Genomic DNA, 25,402 nt, shown 5'->3' with positions numbered 1-25,402 from the left:
ATTTACTTAAGGTTGGGAGGGGGACTGTCTTATCACCTATATCCCCCCCAGGTAAGGATCAGCCTACCTCCCAAGATCTGTGAGGGGTCATTTTCCAGTACAGATTAAAGATTATCAATGAAATGCTGGGGCGTGCTAAGCTAGGGGATATAGATGATGTCCAGTAGTGGTGTTATTTTCTTTGTTGGGCCTGTCTTGAAGAAGGTGGCTTCCGGGTACTTGTCTGGCTCTATCAACATTTCCTCACTTCTCAAGGTGGGTATTTAAATTTTCAAAATGCTTCATAAATATCTTGTAGGTGTTTGTCTGTGGGATTGGAGCAGATCTGATTGTATCTAAGGGTACGTCTAGACTACATGCCTCTGGCGACAGAGGCATGTAGATTAGGGTACCGGACATAGTAAAATGAAGCGGCGATTTAAATAATTTACATGGCTTCATTTAAATTTACATGGCTGATCAGCTGTTTGTCGGCTCAGCGCGGCAGCCATGTAAATTTAAATGAAGCGGCGATTATTTAAATCGCCGCTTCATTTTACTATGTCCGGTACCCTAATCTACATGCCTCTGTCGCCAGAGGCATGTAGTCTAGACGTACCCTTAGGGCTTGGCTGCAGATAACAGATTGTGTGATGTGTCCTGGATGGAAGCTAGAAGAATGTAGGTAAGAATAGCAGTCAGTAGGTCTCCAGTATACGGTGGTGTTTATGTGAACATCATTTATTTGTATTGTAGTGTAAAGAAAGTGGATCTCTTGTGTAGGCTAGTCCAGGCTGAAGTTGATAGTGGGGTGGAAATTATTGAAATCCCTGTGGAATTCGTCAAAGGTCTCCTTCCCAAAGGTCCATATGATGAAAATGTTATCAGTGTAATATAAACAGAGGACAGGTGGCAAGGGATGGGAGCTGAGGAAACATTGTTCTAGGCAGTCATGAAAATGCTGGCATATTGTAGGCCATGCAAGTACCCACAGCAGTGCCACTGACTTGAAGGTATAAACTGTTCCCAAATCAGAAACAGTTGTGGGTGAGGACAAAGTCACATAGCTCAGCCACCAGGTTTATTGTGGCATCATCAGAGTGTTCCTGACAGTTTGTAGTCTGTTCTCATGTGGAATACCAATATAAAGAGTTTCTACACCCATAGTGGCCAGGATAGTGTTTTCAGGAAGATTACCGATGTTCTGTAGTTTCTTCAGGAAGTCAGTGGTGTCTCAAAGATAGATAGGAGTGCTGGTAGCATGCAGCGTGAGGAAAGAGTCAATGTAGCCAGATTATCCTGTTTAAGGGTGCTATTGCGTGAGATGATGAAACATCCAGGATTTCCAGATTTATGGATCTTGAGGAATAGACAGAATACTGACTATGAATGGGACAGATCCAGCCTGACTCAATTACCGTTATTAACACTGCTTTTCCTGTTTATATACTCTGGATTCTGTCATTTCCACTCCAACTCATCTGAAGTTGGATCTACCCACAAAAGCTCATGATATATTTGCTAGTCTTTAGGGTGACACAGGTCTGCTCACTGTTTAAAATACAGCATGTTCTAGCACAGTGCCAGATTCTTCACAGCACTATCCCACTAAATTCTGCCTTTGCAACACCCTAAGCAGCTACAACAAACCAAGGTCTTTCCTGCACAGATGCAGACAGCATGAAAGAACAGAATTCTCGGCTAACTTAGCTGTACAGCACTGGGAATGCCAACACGGTAAACCCAAGATACTAAGTCATTCTCATGTGAAGGCTTAAAAAACCCTCACACATGCTATGGTGCACTATTCCTGTGGCTGAAGATGGCGTGTAGAATAAGGAGGCCCGTTTGGCTGTCAATAATGACAAGGGAGGATGGAGGGAGCCCAGTGCTAGCCTCCCCCCAGCACTGCCCAGCTGGCCGGAGTTCTTTCCCCGGGAGCCGCAGGGAGAGCGCTGCTGCAGGGGCAGGGAGAGCGAAGCCGCCTCTGGCGAACCCTTAGGCACTACTGGAGGAGGGAGCAGGCAGCAGGGCTGCGGGCGAAGAGGGGCGGTCAGCCAGGGAACCCCGCTCCCCCAGGAGGTGCCTTTCTTACACGCCGTTTCCAGCTCGCTGAGCCGGGCCCTGCAGCTGCCCCGTTACCCCGGCCCCGTCTTACCTCCCCCACTTTGTTGGCAAGGGCGATGAGGTCCCTCTTGGGAGACCAGGCCATGAAGATGATTTCCTGGGGAAGCTGCTTCTCCCCGACCTGCCGGAAAGCGGGCATGGCGGGGGGCTCCTGCACCGGCAGGCTCGGGCCGGGCTCCTTCCCTCACCTCCCCGTCCCCCTTAAGCCCTTCCCACGTCGCGCCCCATCCCGCTGCCCGCTCCGCGCCCGGAGCCCACAGCCCGTCCAGCCGCACGCAGCACAGCGACAGCCCCGCGAGAAGCGGCTCCGCCCGGCTCTCCCGCCTTCCGGGGCGGCCCCCGCCTCGTCACTGCGCCGCCGCCGCGCCCCGCAGCTCACGTGTGGCGGGCGACACAAAGGGCTGCCCCGCGGAATTCCCTCTGCGGCCCAACGCGTGCAGCAGGGAGATGCTGCAGCTCCGCAGCGCTGCCCCTCGGGGTCCCGGTACACCGGCCCCAGCCTTCCCGGGCGCGGCGAGGGGCGGTTACTAATGAGGGTGAGTTGAGGTGCCTGGGTAGTTGTTCGAAAATCCCTCTGTGTACCTTTAAGGGGGAAAGGGAAAGGTAGCTGGGAGTCAGCTCTGACAGTGAAGCCCATGCATGCTTATGGGTCTTTTGGAGCTCCAGGTCCAGAAAGTCTGCAGCTGCATAGTTGCCGGACCAGCTTGGAAGACTGAGGCTACCCTGCCTGCAGGGAGGTGGAAGGTAGAGGGCCTGGAGGCAATAGCCTGGGGCAGCAGTGGGGGAGGGGAGGAAGGGTGGTGAGGAGTCTGGGAGCACTAGCCAAATTGAGGCCTTATACTTGACAGGGAAATTCAAGCCGCCAGTGTAGACAGCTGGCACGTTTTTCCGCAAAAGCAGATGATTTTGCAGAAAGACTTGCCCGTCTAGACACAGCCAGTGTGTTTCTCACGTCAAGCCTATTCCAATGTCTGGTCTCGGTAGCAGTCATTCCAGAGAAATGTGTTTCACAGAAGTATGAAGATGGAAATGGCAGCAAAGCCTTGAGGGCTAGGGTGCTGAGTTCTGGGTATTTATCCTTTATTTTAATCCAGAAGGATGGAAGATGAAGATGAATTAATTAAACTTTTAAGTCCTCTGTCACATGCCAGCTCAATCAACTAATTGATCCTTTTGCAGCAATGGCAAGGATGACACCTTGTTGGCAGGAAGAAATGGACTATGGATCCATTCTTTCCCAACCCTCAGATCTTTTGAATTTGGGAAATATTGCTCAAATGCATCAGAGTGTGACCGCAGGTGCTCGCTTAGGGTATGTCTACACTGCCACCCTAGTTCAAACGAGGGTGGCTAATGGAGGCATTCAAACTTGCAAATGAAGCCCGGGATTTAAATATCCCAGGCTTCATTTGCACATTCCTGGGCGCCGCCATGTTTAAATGCCCCGTAGTTCGAACTACCTGCCCACGGGTACATGCGGCACAGACTAGGTAGCTCGAATTAAAGCTCGAACCTTTCCCACCTTGCGGGGGGGTGGGAAAAGTGAGTAGCTGACTACTTGCTTACATCTCTATCGACTACACAATTAACCAATAAGCCTAGGTTTGTCAGTTAATCCTATCAACTACACACATTCCCCCCCACTGTCTCTGAGACAGAGGCAGCAAAGGGGTGGGGAGGCAAGAGCTGGTTTTTAAGCCATCTCCCTATGGGCACTGGATCCCATGGAGCAGCTGGCCTCCTCCCTGCACTGCTGCCTCTGATAGAGAGGGAGCAGCATAGGGTGTGTGGGGTAGGGGAGAAGGTGGGAACCAGTGCACATGGGAAGCTGGCTTTTAAGTGAGCTCTGTGGTGCTGCCTGCCCCCCTTTCCTCCTGCCTCTGTGAGAGGGAGCAGGGGGGGGGGAGGCGGCACTCAGGGTGGAGCTGGTCCACCTGCCCCCAAAGGCTGCAGCGCAGAGGAGTGGTGGACCCAGGCTCACCGTGGGCAGAGCATGCTGCTGTGGAGCAGCCTCTGTCCATGGCAGACCTAAACTCACTGCAGACAGAGGCTGCTCTGTGGAATGCCGGCGCAGCCTCTGTCCACAGGGAACTTGGGGCCCCCATGGACAGGGGCTGCTGCTGTCACTCTATCAGAGGAAGCAGCACAGGGTAGCAAGCAGAAGCTGGTTTTTAATTGGCTGTCCTTGTGGACTGGCTCCTGCCTGCCACCAGATGCAGCATTGAAGGGTGACAGGGGTCTCCCCGGAAGTGGGTCTAGGAGCACACTGGCTCTTGGCGCCACTGCCGGGGACTACTGAATAACAGTGTAGCTGATAATATTTGGTGTATCTAATATCCCTACTAGGTAGAGAACAATTACTTGAATGGAACCAATATAGTTATAGAAAGTTTAATTCCATTGCATTGCTCATTTCCTTTGAATTTTCTATATTCATGTTTACCGCAGCATCAAAAATAATTTATATGCGTTTCTTTGAACTGCAGACTGCTCCTCACTAGTAAATGAAATTATACAGTTAAGTTTAATTATTAAAAAAATCCCATACTGACACATAACAAGGGGCACTTGTCTAGGAATTATTTTGGAGAAGTTGGATGGCCAGTAATAGTGAGGTCAAACAAAATGATTGCAATGGTCCCTTCTGACCTTAAATCTATAAACTGTCCAGTTTACCACTGATATGCTAAAAATACTGGATAGTTGGAGGGGAACAGCCTCTGCATTTTTGTTGTCTCTGCATTGTATAATGTCTCAACTGTGGATAAAAGTTTAAAAACTACATGTATCTAGTTATCTAGAAGAAATAATACACGGGTTTCCATTACTGCCACGAAACAACCAACATACCAGTAGATAAAGAACAAAAGGCTGACTTGCCATCCATTACATGGGCATGGTAGATGGTGTTTGGAAAGCAAAAGAGCCAGGTGGAAATGCAGGTCAATATCAAGGAGAAAAATGCAGGTCAATATCAAGTTAATTAAAAGCTATTAAAAACCTTGTCCCAATAATTTACAAGTCCTGTACAATATTATTCCATTTTGTCTTTTAGTGCAGTCATGGTTTAGACTAGTATATAAGCTGATTTAGATATCACACTTGAACATATTCACAAATGGCAAGAGCAGCTTGGATAGCAGTTTTCTCCTACTGCCAAAGTTCTGAGGTAATATTACAAGAAGCAGACATTTTTAATTCAAACCGGCTTTATCTAAAATATCATATTAACATTTACAGCAAATGGAAGCAAAAATTGGCTGTAAAATCATTCACAGTTTTAGGTAACTTGAGTATTAACAAGCAAGAGTGTTTTTCTTTTTATTTTTTTCCGTGGGAACGTAGCATGCTTCACAGATGGTCTTTTAACATTATCCATTTTTATCTTGTTCTTCTTTAGCCTCCGCTTTCTGTCAGCTCTGGAAAACAAGGGAATAGACAAACATATTACATGTTATCAGAGCTATAGTGAATTGTACATTGTAGTAAACACAAATACAAGGACTTGTCTATGACTAAAATCTCAAATATAGTCAGAACAACAGCTCTTAAAGTAAATTTCTTTGAAATTCGACTTGCAAGATTGTAATATCTCTGCAGAGATAATATTACAATCTACTTTTACTTCAACATTGACATGGGGTTAAATTTATACCTATAGATGTATCTTTACTCAGTATTGTAATTTTAGACTCAAATGCTTTTAAAACTTTTAAAAGTATACATCTGATCACCTCAAATATAAAACATGGTGATTGTTGACATTACATGTTCAACACTTAATTGCACTGCCCAATTTACTATTGAAGAAATTGTACAAACATAAGAATCTGTATGGAACACAGGATTTAAAACCTAAATAATTAACAAGTATTTTTTTCCATCTGTTATGGTAATGCTATCTATGTAATAGGTTATCAATTAATAACTATAGAGTCTTGTACTAACCACAACATACATTTGCAGGTGTTTAAGCCCATGTTAATCCAATAATTTATATCAGGAGAAACATATTGACAATACAGTAGTAAACTACGGTCTGCATGAACTACAATAGTCCAGAAAGATATATATATTTGATCTCACCAAAACTGGAAGCAAACAAAGTTTCATGTAAAAGTAAGGTCAGTCATTTTCATGCAGATTTTACTACTTTGAGAAATATGGTAGGGACAAATATGAATAAAGCTCTCTCTACATTTTGGCTATGTATTACTCCACAATTAAATTTTTTGGAAAACAGAAATGGTGGGCTATGCCTAGCAGCGATACAGGTTGGACATCCTTGGTCCAGCACTCTCGGGACCTGACTAGTCCCAGATGAAGGATTTTGCAGGACCAGGGGAGGCCATTTCTGGCTCCCTTGCTGTCGGCCCTATGCCTTGCCACCCCACGGGGCTTCCCAGCTCTCCCAGGCAGAGCCCAGCCGGGCCACATGCCAGGCTTCTCCCCCACCAAAGCACACTAGGACTCCCTGATCCTGGAACATCTGTGGTTGCCAGACCACAGAGTCCCGGTTTACAGAGGTGCAACCTGTAAGAGCAAATCAAATATGAGCTTGCAATGTGTTATGGACACAAATGCGAGTATAGTTTTTGGCTCTATCACAGAGGCCACAGAACCACAATTTCTGCCATCTCATCTAGGAAAAAGAATGCTTAAAACACTCTCTCTCATGCCAAGAGATACACATGCCTTACTCAACTAGCGTACGTTATTTTGGTCATCCTGATTCTTCTGCTTCAGACAAAAATGAATGAATTTAGCTTCAAAAAACCTCATAGTAATTGTGGTTCTTGAAGTGGCATCCATGTGGAAAATGCGTATCTAGAGGAATATGAACTCCCATGTACACAAAAATCTCATTCTGTATGCTGATGACCACTGGACAGTTAGAATCCCTCACCCAAGAGTGTGTCTAGACTACAGGATTTTTTTTTTTTTTTTTTTTGAAAAGAGTGGCCTTTTTAAAAAAAAAAAAAAAAAAAAAAAAAACTTCCCCTGCATCTAGACTGGTGCTACGTTCTTTCTAAATTAAAAATCAAAAGAACGTGGCATTTTTTCGACCGTGGTAAACCTCATCTTATGAGGAAGAACGCCTTTTTTCTTAAGTGCTCTTTTGAAAAAAGGTGTTCTTGAATGCTAACAGGTCTTTTTCGAAAGAAAGCATCCAGACTGCCTGGGTGCTCTCTTACAAAAAAGCGACTCGCTTTTTCTAAAGAAGTGGTTGCAATCTAGACACTCTTTCAAAAGAGGCTTTTTCGAAAGCCTCTTTCAAAAGAGGCTAGTAGTCTAGACATAGCTCAAGAGCATAAAAGCAGCATAGATCCAACTGCTGCTCAGTTCCTCCTTAACACCCATGACAGAGAGCTGAAACAATATCCTCATAGCTGTATCTTTTATTATTGATATTTAGTGTTCGTTCTACCTTGGGTTAGTTAATTCTGTTGACGAACTCAAATCTTTCCCCTTCTCTTTCAATAGTTACCTTTACGTTTTCAGATTCAGAAAGTCGTCCGGTCTGAGAGACCCTTCAATGATGGACAATGATGGGCATATTAATGTACTATCTTGGAGAGGGGCATGTGTCTGAAATATGCTCAGTGTGCAGATCTTTTTCAAAAAGACCTTTTTCAAAACACTCCCACAAACTACCAGACACCTATTTAAAATTGTTTTTGTTAGTGTGTTCCACATTAGGGATGTTAAATATTGGTTAACTGAATAGTCGATTAACCTCATGAATTCTTTTCAGTTACTTGACTATTCTGTAGTCCCTGGGGGTGGCGCCAGCAGCCAGTATGCTCTGGCCCCATTCCTGGGGAGCCCTTTGCCACTCCAGGCAGGAGCTGGTCCATGAAGGGAGAAAGTTTAAAAATCAGGTCCCCCGTGCTGCTGCCTCTGATACAGAGGCAACAGCCTCTATCGGAGTGGAGGAGGGTGCTGAGCTCCCAGATCCTGCACAAATCAAGGAGCTCCTGTTTCTTCGAAGGTCGTGTCCACACTTTGAACTGGAGATGCGATGCCCAGCTTGGAGGCATACGCTAACTCTGATCAAGCTAGTGCAGAATGCAGCTAACTGTCCCAAATACTTGCCTAACATCTCCAATGGACACAGTTTTAGTGTACTAATTCAATAAAAGTTAGCACAAATGTGTCTCCTTGAGCTGGAAATTGCACCCTTAGCTCAAATAAAAACTTCAACTTATTATCACAATCTGAATTTACTGAACAACTTTCTCTCTACTTCTATCAAATCATTCTCATGAAATAATAATCATGTCCCACAACTGAGAGGTTTTTCAAATAAATATTCATATGCAGTGTTATACTTACTGGCAAGCTCTTTCAGCCACAGAGAGATTAGGGCAGGTGCTGCGTTTGTGACCTGCTTCATCACAAATAAAGCAACTAGTTTTAGCTCTGTCACAAGTGTGACCTGGCAGAGCACAGCGATTGCAAGTGTTGCAGTGAATCCAAGCTGAAAAATAAGTAATGGGAACTTATGATTTTGAAAAGATGCATCAATATGTTTAGAGAATTCAGCTGAGAAATCTTATAAAGATTTAATCATGATTCTACAAGAAGCAAGAAGCAAACTATTTTAAGTTTTTCTATAACTAATTGAAGGAATTAACTGTGCCTTGATTCAGCAACAAAGACATTTTCATGCAGGTGAAATCCATCCACACAAGCTGAATTTTGTGGAAACTGGGTACTTTTGCACTGAATCATGAATGTCTTATAGTTTATTACTTTTATTTCTATTTTTTGTTTTGACTTTTTTGGACAGAAATATATAGTAAGTCAACTTCTATTACTTGAAAAATATTGTTCTGTACTTACAAGGCTTTACGCATTTTTTGCAAAGAAAGCAATGATTCCATCGTCTTCCATCCTATAAAAAAGTTGGTAATTTTAAACAAATATTTTAAAATGTTACTAATAAAATATTTTCACTATATGCAGTATCATTTTTAAACTGTACTGTGCTCCTCAACTTCCTGGCATACAACACTGAAATATTTCAAATATATGGAATATGTATGTGCACAAGTAGCATACACAGATGCTCAGGATCCATGATTTCTTTTGGCAGCTGTTAGCAGAACTGAGGTGCCATAAAGGGCAGCATATTTTTCCACCTTTGCAAGCAGAGAAAAAAATGGAACATGACAACATGCTGTTGATGGGCAGATGTATAGACTTCAGGTATCCTTTGTCCAGCCGAAATCAATGAGGTAATGGACACAGAAAATTCTACAGGGACTGATCCATAGTTTAAATCAGGGGTTCCCAAACTTTTTGACACAGGGACCAGTAAATCCATTCACCAGCTTTTGGAGGACTGGTAACAGTCATCTGCATATTAATTAAGCAACTGATGAATATTCAACTAAGTTGTTTCTGGTCCTCCTAAAGCTCCCTGTGCCAGCGTTAGCAAAGCTTTTGATACAGTCACCCACAATATTCTTGCCAGCAAGTTAAGGGAATATGGATTGGATAAATGGACTGTAAGATGGAATTTTGAAAGATGTAAGATGAAACACTAAATTTTCAGTGTTTCACCTGGCTGCATCCTCTGCCCAGCCTGGGCCAGGGCTTGGGGGACCTGGCACTGCATGGGCACTGCAGGAGCAGATTGGGGGGTAGGGTATTTGGCTAGGAGGGAGGGTACAAGGAAGGATATGGTTGAAGGTGTCCAGTTTTGTCCCCCATAGTCCGGTATTTGAGGCTTCTGTCTGGGAAACAAATTGAGAAAATACTGGACAGAAAATACTGGACATTTTATAAAATTAGGTAAGTTTTATTATAATTAGGTGCATCAGTCCGTAGCTGCGAACTGCCTGGCTGGTAGATGTGCTAACACTGTGTTAGTGTGTCTACCAGCCAGGCAGTTCACAACTACAACTACTCGAGGGAGGGTATGGGGGGGGGGGGGGGGGGGGAAGAGAAATGGAATCCCCAGGGCCAGACTCACTCCTGTGGCATGTACTCGCTCCCGCTCTCCTCTCCCCCCCCCCCCCCGCAATCTCCCCAGTCCAGCCCTACTGCCCCCGTCCAGCCCTGCTTCTGGTGGCCAGTTCACCCCCACCCCCCACCGATCTGCCCCAGTCAGCCCCGCTCCCCCGACGACCCCCCCACCAGCCCCGCTACCCCCATCCAGCCCTACTTCCGGCAGCTGGTTCTCCCGTCCTCCCCATCTCCCCCTTCCAGTGCCCCACTCCCACCCAGCCCGCTGCCCCCATCCAGCCCTGCTTCCAGAGGGTGGTTCTCCAATACTCCTCCTCCCAATCTCCCCCGGCCAGCGCGCCCCCCCCCCCCCACACCCAGTTCAGCCCTGGTTCTGCCGCGCCGCCCTCCTCGATCTCTGCCGGACAGCCCCACTACCTCTAACCCCGCTTCCACTGCCTGCCCACCCGCCCAGATCTCCGCCCGACAGCCCCGCTACCCCCAACCCTGCTTTTGCCGCCCACCTGCCCAGATCTCCATGGGACAGCCCTGCTACCCCTAAGCCTGCTTCGGCCGCCCACCCAGATCTCTGCTAGATAGCCCCGTGCCCCCTAACCCTGCTTCCCTGCAGCTGGTTCTGGCCCTCCTCCCCCCCACACACACACCTCCTCCCAGCCAGCCCTGCTCTGCTCCCCTCTCAGCAACTGGGCCTTAGCGTGGCATTTTTTTAGTTTGGGAAACACTGGTTTAAATCAATCAAAAGACTCCCATATTGAGCTCTCTGCCACAAAAGATACACTTTTAATATTAATAGCAGAAGAGATTTGTAACAACACAAACATCACTTTACAATTGCTAAAATACCATTCCAGAAAGAGGAACTTACTTTTGATGTACATGAATTGCAGATATCACAATGTTGGTTCCCTGAACTAACATATCGCTGACACACAGAGCAAAACCTGAAAAAGCAGTTACAAAAGCATTGGCCTGCTGTTTGCTCAAAGAACTTTATGAGTGGATTTTCAATTCAACAAATAAAGTTACATTATGGATGCAAATTTAGTTTGCTATATTTTGAGCTCTGGAATAATCAACTAGGTTTTTTTAAAAAAAATATTGGATGCAGTCACTTGAGCGCGCGCACACACACACACACACACACACACTGCGAGCATATCCTTTTACACCTCACCTGTAACCCTCTTCCACAGGAAGTACAATCATGCTGGGGGAAATGTTGGTGAATATGCGAACAGGAGACTGTTTACGGCCTGTCCTTCCATGTTTATAAAGAGCATGATTATCATAGTCTACCTAGAGAATAAAAGCACAGGACGAACAAATTAAATATCTTTACATTTCTTACCGAGTCCTATGCTAAATGAGCGGTGACGATGACATTTAACATGTTTATTCCATTTTGACAACACAAAAAAGTTTGTTAGACTCCATCCCCAATACAAACCAAGTAGCAAAATTAGATGATTACTAATTAGTCTGATTATACTACTGGGGCAACTGTGGAAGAGGATTTCCTAACAATCTAGTGCATCGTCTTTTCTTTCCCCATCTGCACTGCAGAGCTAAGATTATTTTACAGTTGCCACAGAGGAGATAGGTGCATCTCCTTTGTTAAAATAATCCACTACTGCTGCTGATAGAGGAGTAGCAGTGTGGAGGGTGAGGGAGTGGGCGCGAGATGGTACACGTGAGAAGCCGGCTCCCCACACGTATCAGCTCCCTCTGAGTCACCTTCCCACTGCTGTCTCCCACAACGGCAGCAGCATGAAGGGGACAGCAGGAGGAAGCCGGGGCTGGGGAAGCTGATTTAAAAGCCAGCTCCCGCCTTCCCCACCACATGTAAATGTGTAGCTAAAATAGTCTAGCTATTACACATTTACACCAACAACTCTACCTTGGACACTATTAGAAGTACAGAACCAAAAATAACGAGCAGTCCTATGGCACCTTAGGGACTAACAAATACATTATATCATGAGCTTTCCTGGGTAAAATCCAGTTCATCAAAAATGTATGCCAGTTTCCAAACTGCTTTAATTAGTAACCACTATATTTATATTAATACACAATTTTTAAAAAATTGTCATTTCTCTCCTCAGACTGTTGAACTAAAAAGCTAAAACAGGCTGGAAACCAGTTTATCACTGTTTCTCATGGGCTCTCGGCAGTCAATGTCATAATTTCACAACAGACCATAATCATGGATCAAATTTCTACAAGAGATCAAGCGCAGAATGTATTTTTTCCATCTTAATAGTGTATTGTACAGCTCATTTAAATATTTCCTCAAACAAATATGCCATAACGCAATGCAGAAGCAATTAAAAAAAAATCACACAGATCTTGTTATGAGGAAACTGCCTTAATTCAGTAAGTAAGGAGATCTCTACCCATAATTTTATGTATCAACGGTGTTATACAGATTATATACTGATGAGTACCATAGAAATACAATATTGTTAGGACTAAGTCATTTTACACAATAGTGTAAAAAAAGTATATGCATAATTCAATTTTAGTACAGAATATAAAAAAGAACGTTTCCAATGGTACAGAGATCCTATTTTTAGCCTTGATGGGTTGTGAGAAATAGATTTTCCGCTTTTCATTGGTCCAGGATTTAAAGTTACCCACTGAGCAGGTGAAGATTTGTAAGAGAAATTCCACACTAAGGGAAAGTAAGCAGTCTATTTGGGATTAATTTATTTATGACAGCTGTTTGAGTTAATCAAAGAGCTTGTCTTCAAAGGGACATTCAGGGCAAGTCTACACTTAAAATGTTGCAGTTCCACAGATGCGCCACTGTAGTGCTTTTATGAATACACTTTAAGTCAAAGGGGAGAGCTCTCTCATCAGTACAGTTAATCCACCTCCCCAAAAATCAGTAGCTATGTTGTCAGTGGGAGAGCTTCTTCTGCCATAGTGCTGTCTATATGGGGTGGAGGTTAGATTGGTATTACTGTCGCTCAGGGGTGCAGATTTTTCACGCTCCTGAGCAACACAGTTATACTGACAGAGGTTGGTAGGATAGAACAGACTATAGAAAAATTAATCCAATTTCACTAAAGGTGGGACCTTATAATGAAGTAGCTAACCTGCATTAAATTCCTGTTCAGATACACTTATTCAGAATTAAAGAAGCAATATTTACTTTGGACAGTCTAAAATGAATTAAGGCTACTTTAATTCTAAATTGGAATATCCACATAGGTTTAATTCAGTTTCACTATCCCACTTTAAATTCAGGCCTTAGGGCTAGTCTACGCTGAAAACTTACATTCCTTAGGGGTCTGAAAAATCCACATTTAGACATATAGCTATGCTTTCTTAAAAAGCATGGTGTTGGCAATGCTAGGTCAAAGGAAGAATTGTTCTGTTGACCTAACTATCATTTCTTGGGGAGATTAACTATAGTGACAGAACTACTTCCATCACTGTAGTAAGCGTCTACATTGAAGTGCTGAAACAGAGCTGTCATAACAAAGGATACGTCTACACTTAAAATGCTAATTCAGATTAACTTTCCTGAATATCCCCATTTGGGCAAGTCTAAAGCTTTGAACTGACTTCTGCCCATAAGTATTCTGATTATCACCAATCCAGCTCATTTTAAATTTCTTATACATGTAATGTAAATTAAGAACATAAATTATATTTGGTCATACCTGGTAATCCATCATACTAAAGCCTGGAAAAAATTCAAGAATGCGAGACTCAAAGAAGTATGGAAATATCCAAAAAATTGGTAAATCTTTGCTGCTGTGATCTATAATAAAATAAACAGATCCAGATATATTTTTTTGTTAAATAAAGGAAACAAAGAATGTATGCACTCAAAGCAAATATTATGCGCACAGCAATAGCTCATATGGAACCAATTCCATTAAGAGCACTCTTAAGTAAGTTGTCATGGGAGAAGAGGGAAGGTCCTTTCATGGGCTGATAACTGGTTAAAAGACAGGAAACAAAGAGTAGGAATAAATGGTAAGTTTTCAGAGTGGAGAGAGGTAATTATTGGGGTCAGCCAAGGATCTGTCCTGGAACCAATCCTTTTCAACATATTTATAACTGATCTAAAGCAGGGGTGAGCAAAAGGGCCTCTCCAGGCCAGATCTGGCCCACCAAATGGGTGGATCCAGCTCGTGGAGGCCCTGCCACTCCCCTGCCCCCAGGCCAATTAGGACCTGGAAAGGCACGCAATATTTCCTCCACCTTGCCAGGAGCATGTGGTGCTTGGAAGTGCCAGGTGCTCCCGACAGAACTGGAGGAGGTTTCGTGCACTCCCCCACCCCCAGGCCAATCAGGGCCTTGGGGCGGGGGAGCACGCAGTTTCCTCCGCCCTGGCCCCGCCCTGTGAGGAGCAAGCAGCACTTAGAAGTGCCAGAAGCACGTGGTGCTTTTAAGCGCAGTGCAGGGCAGGGACAGAGCAGAGGAATGCTCCCCCGTCCCCAGGCCCTAATTGGCCTGGGGGAGCATGGGAAGTCTCCTTCAGCCAGGGGCATGGGCACCTAAGCAGAAGGAGGGGGCGGGTGGGCAGGCAAAGACACTCCCCGACCAATCATGGTCTGGGGAGGGGGAACCTGGAAGTATCCCAGTGCTGCCCCTTCCGCTTGAGGCCCCGCCCCTTCTGGCACTGCCAAGGGCCACTTCAGTAATTTTTGAAGTGGCCCCTGGCAAAAAATTATTGCCCACACCTGATCTAGAGAAAGGAATAAACAGTGAGGTGGCAAAAGTTGTAGATGACAAACTGCTCAAGATAAAAAGACCCAAAACAGACTGGGCAAAGCTTTAAAAAGATCTCACCAAACTAAATGATTGGGCAACAAAACAGCAAATGAAATTTTAATGTCAATAAATGTAAAGTAATGTACATTGGAAAAAATAATCCCAACTATACATACAATATAATGGAAACTAATTTAGCTACAACTACTCAAGAGAGAGATCTTGGAGTCATTGTGGATAGTTCTCTGAAAACATTCACTTAGTGTGCAACAGCAGTCAAAAAAGCAAACAGAATGTTAGGAATAATTAAAAAAGAAATAGAACACAAAACAGAAAATATCTTATTGTCTCTACAGAAAACCCTGGTATGCCCATATCATGAATACTGCCTACAAATGTGGTCGCCTTATCTCAGAGATATATTGGCATTGGAAAAGGTTCAGAAAAAGCAACAAAATTTATTAGTGGTTTGGAACAGGCACGATATGAAGAGAGATTAAAAAGACTAGGACTTTTCAGCTTAGAAAAGAGGAGACAAAGGGGGGATATGGTAGAGGTCTATAAAATCATTTTTTCCACGCCACTCAAGAATGAGGAAAAGTTATTTACTTATTCCCACAATATAAGAACTAAGGGTCACCACATTAAATTAATAGGCAACAGGTTTAAAACAACCTCTGGAACTCCTTGCCAGAGGATGTTGTGAAGATTCATGGAGGTTAGGTCCATCAATGGCTATTGGCCAGAATAGGTAGGAATGGTATCTCTCACCTCTATCTGGAAATAGGGGGTGTTACAAGGAGGAAGGAGTAAAATTGTTCTCCTTGATCTCTAATGATAGGTCAAGGAGCAACAGATTTAAATTGCAGCAAGAGAGTTTTAGGTTGGACATTAGGAAAAACTTCCTAACTGTCAGGGTGGTTAAATACAGGAATAAATTGCCTTCAGAGGATGTGGAATCATCATCACTGGAGATATTTAAGAGCAGGTTAGATAGCCATAGGTATGATCTAGATCAGGGGTGGAGAACCTAAGACCCGGCGGCCAAATACAGCCCCTGGCTTGCCTGGATCCAGCTCCCAAGGCTCAGGGCTCCATTCAGCATTGGGAAGCCCATGCTGCTGCTCCAACTCTCCTGCTGTCCCCTCGCAGGGCTGGAGCCTACAAAATTTACTAGCCTGCTCTCCCCCTCCCCTCCAAGCCTCTGGTGTGCAAGAGGAATATGGAGAATGTTTTTTTCCCTCTCTCAGTCGGGGAGCATCTCCGTGAGAGTTTTGGGTGGTTTTTTTTTTTCTTTTCTACTCCTCATTTATGTGCAGCCCCCAACTGGTTTTTGATCTCTCAGGAAAGAGATCTTGGAGTTATCGTGGCCAGTTCTCTGAAAACTTCCACACAGTGTGCAGCGGCGGTCAAAAAGGCAAATAGGATGCTAGGAATTATTAGGGATAGAAAATAAGAGACAGAATATCTTACTGCCCCTGTATAAAACTATGGTACGCCCACATCTGGAATACTGTGTACAGATGTGGTCTCCTCACCTCAAAAAAGATATTTTGGCCTTGGAAAGGGTTCAGAAAAGGGCAACTAAAATGATTAGGGGTTTGGAACGGGTCCCATATGAGGAGAGGTTAAAGCGACTGGGACTTTTCAGTTTAGAAAAGAGGAGACTGAGGGGGGATATGATAGAGGTATATAAAATCATGAGTGGTGTGGAGAGGGCTGATAAAGAAAAGTTATTTATTAGTTCCCATAATAGAAGAACTAGAGGACACCAAATGAAATTAATGGGGAGCAGGTTTAAAACTAATAAAAGAAAGTTCTTCTTCACACAGCGTGTAGTCAACCTGTGGAACTCCTTGCCAGAGGAGGCAGTGAAGGCTAGGACTATAACAGAGTTTAAAGAGAAGCTAGATAATTTCATGGAGGTTAGGTCCATAAAAGGCTATTAGCCAGGGGATAAAATGGTGTCCTTGGCCTCTGTCTGTCAGAGGCTGGAGAGGGATGGCAGGAGACAAATCGCTTGATCACTGTCTTCGGTCCACCCTCTCTGGGGCACCTGGTGTTGGCCACTGTTGGTAGACAGGATACTGGGCTAGATGGACCTTTGGTCTGACCCAGTACGGCTGTTCTTACGTTATGTTCTTATGACATGGGTCATCAGCCCCCAACCCAAAAACGATTCCCCACCCAGTATAAATGGTACTTGGCCCTGCCATAAGGACAGGGGACTAGACTTCATGACCTCTCATGGTCCCTTCCAATTCTATGATTTTACAAAATTTGTGTGCATCCACTCGAGAGTAAGTTACAGTTTAAACCAGTAATTTATTATTACAGGTTGATAAAGTTATCAACGCCATCTTATTTGCTTGCAATACATACCTTCCCCTTGTACCTCTCTCCATGCTGCAATTAGCTTTTTAAAACTAAAAGCCAAGGGCTCCACCAAACCTCCAAATGGGGGATCAGTCACTAATATGACTCCTTCACCTTTCTCTTCATGCAAGAATTTTCTACAGATTTCATGTGCAGCCTACAAGAGATACAAGTTACCTTCCCAGAAAAAAGAGCTCAGCAAGATTAAATGACAGCATTGGCCATTTATATTTTTAGTAATTAGCAGTAGATTTGTAGATTGCCATTTCCAGCCAATGGGAGTTACCAAAAGCAGCACAGACTGGGACACCGCTTCTCACAGCTCCCATTGGCCAGGAACAGTAACCTGCAGCCAATGGGAGCTAAAATCGCCCATAACTACAGAGGCACGAGTACATTTAGTGGCAGCAGCCCACCAGAGGCTAACCCTGGGGGACAGGATCCAGTCCAATGGCTGGTATTTTCCCATCCCTCTACTACAGTATGGTTCTACTCCTGAAAGTGACCATAAATAAGACATGGTAGGATTGCATGTTTCTTTTCAATGATTTCCAGACCAAAAGTGCTTAGTATACCAGTAAAAAGCTGTTTTTCTAACTTTGTAAGCACTGTGTATTTGTCTTCGTTTCAGAGAGCCAAGCTGAGATATTTTAATCTTGCACATCTGTATTAAATCCTGCTCTCAGTGGACCAATGTAACCACACTGTCTTCAGCAGGACTCTAATAAATCTTGATATTAGAGATTCATAAGTAGGAAGCTTGTTCCCTCTTCACTGTGTTAGATCTGCAAGACTAACAGGAATAAAAAAGCAGTAGTCAGCGGATAGCTCTCTGAAGATCCCAAGGGAATAACCTGCTGAAAAGGGTGTGGCTGTTTTTACAGTCACTTCTCAGAGCTAGAACAAGTACAAACAGAAAGATAAGGTACAGCTGAACTATGATCACTGAGCACACCAGTAACAGAGTGTAAATTACTAACTATATGGGGAAGTTAAGAAGGAACTTTTCCTGTGGATGGACTATTGTCCATTACAAGATTTCTTGCACCTTCCTCTGAAACATGTGGTTCTGACCACTGTCAAGACAAGATGCTGGACCACTGTTCTAATCCAGCATATTCTTAACTATGTTTCATTCCTTTATAGTGCCCATTTATGCTTTTTCTTCCTTTCTTTGCTTATGTAAGAAAATAACCTGTACTAAAACTATTTCTTTTAAACAAAAAATAAGTATTTAAAGAAAAAGTAACTACAATTATTTAAATAGTATTAATTAAAATAGGCACGGGGTATGCTTCTGTATAATGAGACACTACTATTCTTTGATATAAAGTAGAGTTTTCTGGTCATGACATTATGGTAACTATTTTGTAATATTTTTGACCACATCAATAATTTGGACAAAATTCTACATGAACAATATACATAGCTTTGAAAAAAATGTTCAGGGAATTTGATTGGCCCTTACCTCTCCACCAAAGAAATAATGGTTAAACATATTATAGTGGCAGAACTCTTCCTCTGTATAAAACTGTGAATACCTGTAAAGTAAGTTTTGAATGTAACATAATACATATACATACATTTCTACATGTTAATAAGAAGATTTAGGATGAAAACTTGTGAGCACGAGGCCATTACTGCTTAATTATGAGTTATCTTGGCAGGCTGAGTGCAGAAGAAAAGTACTTACTTATATTGGTCAAACACTGAGCTAACTGAAAAACAAATATACTTCATGGGTCCTGGCCCCGAGTTAAAAAGCACAAAATTAAAAATTAATAGACCACACAGAAAAAAAGTTTGCCTAAGTTCCCCATACAGACACATAGCAAAACCTACCTGAAATCAATATCTAGCAGAAGGCTTTTAACATCGGACTCCTGTTCTTGTGACGCTTTTAATCTGATCAATTCATGAAGCCTGAAGTAATTAAAGCAAAACTGCTTAACATATATCATGAGTGTTTTCGAAAACAATCACCAATTATTTTCTACAGAAAACTTATTTTTCAGATGAAAGAGCATAATTTGGGAGATTTCAGTGTAATCTATCTTTCAATTTCACTAATAATTGAAGTTAGAAAGAAGCATCTCATTAACTGAAAACTCAGTATCAGTGATAATAAAGCAGTGGATATTGTGGAACCTATCAGATGAATTTTTAATTCTAACATTTTTTTAAAAACAAAAAAATAAAAAAGGGGATTTTTTGTGAGAAGGGGAAAACCAAGTGCACTTCAGTGCCATTACCAGAAAAGACAGCAAAACCCTACTTTCTAATGAAAGATGGCTGCCGGTGCTTCACTATAATATTTATAAGGACTTCTCTATCTGCATCTTCATAAGATCAAAAAGACTTCATGAACTGCTCTGAAAATACCTTAAATCAAAGGTCACGAAGACATTTTAATGTCACATTCTGAAGGAGAGAACCCTTTACTTACACTGAATGTAAGTAAAAAGACTAAGCAAATTAATAACAAGCATTTCTTTCAAGATATATTGATGTTACCATACCTTGGTGTGCCAACACAGAGCACTCTTCTGAATCCTAATGCAATGATAAGGTCCAGCAAAAACTGACAACTTCTATCTGCAAACAGATACTGAGCATTTGTCTTCTTATTCTCCAGTGGACACAAAAGTTGACTGGGCCTTTGTAAATGGGCAACAGAGAGATCATGAAGTACCTGATGGTCAGAGTGTTTGTCCCACTCCATTGGCAATAGCAACTTCTGGCATTCTTGACAAAACTTCCTTTTTGATAACGGCAACAGAACAAATTCTTTATACCTTGAAATACAAAATAAAACAAGGAACCAATTTTACAAAACCAAACCACTGAATTAAGGCATGAAATTATTCCAGGTATTTTATAAAAGTGTAAACAACATACTGTATTAGCACTATTTCAAAGGTTCTGCACCTCAATCAATGGTTAAGAAAAAAACGTTCAGCAGCATGCTTGGGAAAAGCCTCATTTGACAAGAGAAGAGTGCAGCATGAAGGTTAAGTGTGTTGCAAATATCACCAGAAGCTGGTCTACATAGAGAAATGCCAATTTTTGCTTCCAGTTAAAGAGCAACTCCTTTAACTCAAATAGTAGAAGATTGTGATTTTAGTAGAAATGGTTCAAAGGATCTTAGTAACTGAATGCATTGGGACCATCTGACTTGTAGCAGCAACACTGTGTTTGAAGAGTCAGTTATAGGTCAGCAATACCCTCGGACTGGGGCAAAAACTTCTTCCAAAAACTCTGCAGTAGGATGACAAGCAAGACCTTTATAAAATATTTGGCAGTGCATATTTCCTTTGGGTTGTGCTATCAAGCTTATTTAGAAAATATAAGAATGAAGGCCAATTTGCTCAACTAACTGCATTCACCACTCAATTTTAACTCCTGCTAGAGCTGACCTATTTATTACCTTAGTGCCCACAATCTGGTAGGCAATGCCGACTCATATAAAGATACAATCCCTGCCTGGATGAGATCATATTTTAAGGAAACATTTCATATAATTTGTCTTCATAGTTGACTGGTACGTATTTTCCAAAATCTTGTCTGTAATGTTCATATTTTTAATTAGCATAACGGAGGGATAATTAGCACAGCTGATGTACCTAAACTAACATGGACAAATTCACTAATGCAAATTCACATAGTAACAATACCTTTCCATGTTCTGTCTGTGCGACAAAGATGGTTGACAATTTCTATTAACTTCTTTGCGTGCCAAAAGTCTAGCTTCTGACACCTGTATATATAAAAAAAAATGCAAAAGGAGAGATATGAACCTAACTATGCCATATGAAAGTTTCACACGTCTCTGTTGAACAAAATATGGATTCCCAGAAGACTTCACATTTCCTCTTAAGCACCTGACTGTTTCTGCAAGAGATCCAACCACTCAGAAGGATTCCCACAATGCCTGGAGAGATCATGGCAGCATCTGACATACTGAAAAGATGATTTCCTGAAAGAATTCAAACATCCTATGAATTGATAAAAGCCAATTCTCTTCATGCTTCTACAATAAAGAAAACCAGGAGAAGAAAATAGAAAATGTTCACTGCTGAAGGATAACGCAGTGTAATTGGAATGCTAATCCCTGTAAACCAGGTCCTGTCACTGAGGACAATGGGAATTTAGCCATTGACTTCAACAGTTGGGGATTGAAGTCCTCTAACTGTCCTGAAGGTATGACTGGCCCTTCCCAAGTATTTAGAAATCTTTATTTTATTCCTATGAGAAATTCACGCTTCCCATCAGATTTTAGTTAACCTTTTTAATGTAGCTGCAGAACAGCTACAAAGAAGTCACAATATTAGTTTACTTAAAGGACACAATGGAAGGCAGTAAAGTTTAATGGACTGGGAACCAAGAATCCTGTAATAGTGGCTTTATAAAATATGTATAATTTCTGTCTTGACATATCTATCCACAAGCAACATCACGTCAATCAACACAATCCAGGGAATAGCCATCACACACAATTTTCAAGACAGACAACTGTTCATCACTTCCAAACAGCCGGTTTTCAATAGCAGATTAAGGTGTAAGAATCTGACTATTAAACTTCTACGCCAATATCATCCCTCCCCCCACCCCCAAGAAGTGAGTTTTAAGCTATCTGTCTCCTCTGAGTCCACCAGCACTCATCAATCTTAAATTAAAATTATTTTTAAATTGACTGAGCAGACATACAAATTAGGAAAGGATGCAACAAACTGTGTTGTGTTTTGTAATATTCATACAGAGCGACATTTAACCTCAGCTATACGTCCTTTGAAAGCAAATCCTATTTGAAACTGTATCCCCAGAACTACAGGGGTATTTTATCATTTAGCCCATTCTCTGTCCAACAATTTGTACCACTTTAGAAACAGTAAATATTGCTTCTCTAAAGGAAATCTTGAGTTCCAATATCAAAAGAAATGTAACATTTGCCATATCTTAAATAGTATTTTCTTACCTTCTCATTTTCCCATTGAAAAAAATTACAGTCTTTTCTATCTCTACATGCTGAACAAGCATAAAATCTTCTTCCCTCTTCTTTACCTTGGCTAATCTTTACAAATAGAAGTGTGGGACCTAAAAAAGAAATGGGCTGAGATCAGCACATTCAAATAAAAAAAATGCCCTTTGCTACAACACTACATATATTTATGGCAGAAATCCCACTTTCATTTTGAGGCCATATTTCCAGCATCTGTAAACTTTCTCCTGAAATATTTTGACCTGAAATGTCTCGTGCTTGTTCTCTGCCCAGAAATACATGCTGGATAATCAGACACAGTAATAAAAGCACATGAATTAATTGCAATGACTAGACATTGAAGCAAATGCATAAAGTGTGTTTGACATGAATCTTTGTGCTTTTAAATAGACTCATGATCAAATAAAAGTAATTTATTTATGCATTTCAGGTACTAGTGCTGCAAATAACTCAAGAGAAATTCCATTTTCCCATGCATCTCCACTTTTTTCCTGTTTTAATGCAATTAATGCAGAACCTCTACATATGGGCCTAATATTTGAATTCTGAGTTGGAGGGGGAGTGTATATTTTAAAATAGTGTGGGGAAAAAACCATCCTATCCATATGCGTAAGTCAATGAGCAGGAAAAGGGCAGTTTAAAGGATAACTTTTTCAAAAGTATAAACAATATAAATATGTTGCACTTGAAGAGCAGCCCAATCTCAAGAATTTTTTATACTACCGGGCTCATCTGGACTTTTTCCATGAGAAGAACATACCGTAAAAAACCACAGCCACTTTGGAGCATACTAATACACAGATCCGTTAATGTGAAGCACAGAAAAACAACACTATTTAAATACACAACATTTGCCACAAATCAGACTTCAGTTATCAAATCCCAGCAGGTGCCCTAACTCTGCTAACCGCAAGTGCAAAGGAACAATTTGGTGGAGGAGGAAAAACACTGCACAAGAAACAAAAGCCAAAAATCTGCCAAAAGAAAACTCAAAACAGCCTCATCCTCACTCGTGCTGCCTGCAGCACCGCTCTGCTCCAATCAGCCCCATGTCTCTCCACCCCCTTCCCGGCCCCTAGTCTCTCCGCCCATCAATCTGGGCCGCCCTCGGCTCCCTTGCAACCAGGCCCTTTGCTGTCCTCCCCGAGGCATCTTCCCCACATGCCCCCTGCAACTAGCCCCGCCTCTTCTCTCTCTGACCCCCCCCCCCCCGACCAGCCCCCCATTTCCTTTCCTCTCCTCCCCCGTTCCCCTCCAGCCAGCCCGTCGGGCTCAGCGCGACCCCCGCCTCACCGTGTGGGCAGCAGGGAGCGGGGCGGGCGGACTCCTGGCCCAGCAGCACCGCTACGCCCGGGCTCCTCTCAGCTGCCACCGCCGCTGCACCCTCCATGCCAACCACAGGCCGCGGCTCCCGCTGCCCTGCCACCGTCCCGACAGCCTTCGCGCGCACCGCTGTTGGCGATCTCCCGGGGGCAAGAGAACCCACGCAAAGCCCACGCTGCGTGTGGCGGCTGCAGCGCCCTCCGGCGGCCGGAGGAGCGCCTGCCGCAGGTGGGTAGCACCTGGGATTTGCAGCCCTAGGTGAAAGACAATTTGAGCGTTTTACCCACTGCAGTCCCCTCCCTTTCTTCTCTTCCTTTCCCCTCAGCCCCAGACCCCATTTTGAAAACTTAATCTGAAGAAATGGGCTGTGCCCACAGGCAGCTCATGATACCATCTACATGTTTTGTTAGTCTGTAAAGTGCTACCCGACCAGTGGTTGTTTTTCAGTTTATCCTGTACAGACTGCTACCCCCTGAAGCTTCTTTAACTCTTGCAAGTCTTTAAAAAACATGACCTCCTTGATGGAGGCAGGGAAAGGCAACTCGGGGAGCCTCACGGGCATGGCCTCTCCCACCACAGGTGGGATGCCTCAAACCTAGTCCTACATCATAGGGCAGGGCTGCCTCATAAGAGTCCAGCTGGTCCTTGGTTTTGTTGTTGTACAAGAGCTGCCCCTTGGTTCTCACGGTCACACTTCTCTTCCTTCACCCCAGCCAAATCAGGCTTTTCAAACATAGGTGTGACATAGGGGAAGCCTATGACTGCAATAGGAACTAGTTTAGCTGGAACTGTATTGTAATAGCCTTTATCCAATTTTTTGCTCTAACTCTGTTCTTTGAGTACTGCATCCATATTTGCATATTGTTTGTACTGTTTAAAAAGTTACCCTTTAAAGTACATTTTGCATGCACACTGACTTATATGGGATAGTTTTGCACAGGTGGGACGAGTCTGAAATATGACTTCTCCACAGGGAAAATTTACTTGCTCAGCTGATCCTTATACACAAAAGTTGTTTTCCAACTTCAACTACACACATATTTTTACTCCTGTGAATGCTTATTTTTCCTACAAAATTAAACACAGATGAGAGTGAATGAACTTCATTCAATTTTTCTCAATCAAAATGGTTGAGTGTGCTCAAGTACATTTATACAACCCCACTGAATAAGTGAGATGCACAGATGTCAAATGGAGCAGAATTTAGGGTGTATAACCTTTGTTATTAAACATGGACAAGAGAATCTAGCTGGTGTCTCAACTGCCAGGTGGAGACTATCAGCTGGAAGACAAACACATAAAATTAACCATCACAGAATGCTCTGCTGACTCAGACTATTTCTTCTTAGTACTGATTCTAAACTAGTGGGTGACAGATGTATCACCCCATGATAAAAGTGAAGTGCTTGGGAGTCCACAAGACAGCTGCTCTCTCTCAAGTATTACACAATGCAGAAAACTTGGAGAGTCACTGTCTACTAAAACAGCATAGAAAAAAGACAAAGTGGAAAATCTTACTCTCTTCCTTTGTCATTAAGTATAAATCTACAGAGCAAAGAAAAATAATGGCAGTGCACTCTGGCTCCTGGAACCTATGCTTTGGGGCTGTTTCATTGCTGTGTAGACTTGAATGCTTTTGGACATTGTGGGGGTCTTACAATCTGTTTCAGTCTGAGCCTGGAGATGTATATGTCAGTGGAACAGCTCTACAGCCCAAGCCTGGAAGTCTGAGAGTTAGCTGGTGCAGGGCAGCTATGGGGTTTTCTTTGTTGTGCAGAGGCAGTACGTATGCCAAGTACATGCTATCTTGGACAACATATGGGTACAGAACACTGAAAGGGAAATAATCAGGTAAAAATAAACATCAATGTTTTTAAAATAATACAATTAGTTAGA

At 42.9% G+C, this 25,402-nt stretch overlaps 2 protein-coding genes across 5 annotated transcripts in view; both read right to left on the bottom strand.

Moving 5' to 3' along the window:
- Positions 1–2,414, bottom strand: part of ANAPC4 (anaphase promoting complex subunit 4) — a 35,532-nt gene extending 33,118 nt beyond the window's left edge. The window contains exon 1 of one of the 2 annotated variants that reach the window (XM_075930623.2): positions 2,138–2,414. In XM_075930623.2, the coding sequence (XP_075786738.2) occupies positions 2,138–2,245 (108 nt within the window). In that variant the 5' untranslated portion in view covers positions 2,246–2,414. The remainder of the gene's footprint in view (positions 1–2,137) is intronic. The other variant, XM_075930624.2, reaches the window with a different exon arrangement.
- Positions 2,415–5,297: 2,883 nt separating this feature from the next.
- Positions 5,298–23,707, bottom strand: ZCCHC4 (zinc finger CCHC-type containing 4). 3 transcript variants are annotated; one of them, XM_075930625.2, is made up of 13 exons: positions 23,477–23,706; positions 22,160–22,278; positions 20,859–20,941; positions 19,704–19,979; positions 19,027–19,107; positions 18,653–18,725; positions 17,191–17,341; positions 13,749–13,849; positions 11,255–11,376; positions 10,946–11,021; positions 8,953–9,004; positions 8,443–8,587; positions 5,298–5,525 (listed from the first exon to the last, which is right to left on the bottom strand). In XM_075930625.2, the coding sequence occupies exons 1-13, from the start codon at positions 23,571–23,573 to the stop codon at positions 5,387–5,389; spliced, it is 1,515 nt and encodes a 504-aa protein (XP_075786740.2). In that variant the 5' UTR covers positions 23,574–23,706; the 3' UTR covers positions 5,298–5,386. The 3 variants fall into 3 exon arrangements, with proteins under 3 accessions (XP_075786740.2, XP_075786742.2, XP_075786741.2); XM_075930627.2 differs by lacking the exon at positions 23,477–23,706 and adding an exon at positions 23,194–23,317; XM_075930626.2 differs by lacking the exon at positions 19,027–19,107 and having other exon boundaries at positions 23,477–23,707.
- Positions 23,708–25,402: the final 1,695 nt, after the last annotated feature.

This window comes from Pelodiscus sinensis, chromosome 4 (assembly GCF_052426305.1).
Source record: "Pelodiscus sinensis isolate ZL-2025 chromosome 4, ASM5242630v1, whole genome shotgun sequence".
NCBI lineage: Eukaryota > Metazoa > Chordata > Testudines > Trionychidae > Pelodiscus > Pelodiscus sinensis.
Note: the sequence above shows the minus strand (reverse complement) of the source record. Positions and strands in the feature narration are given on the sequence as shown.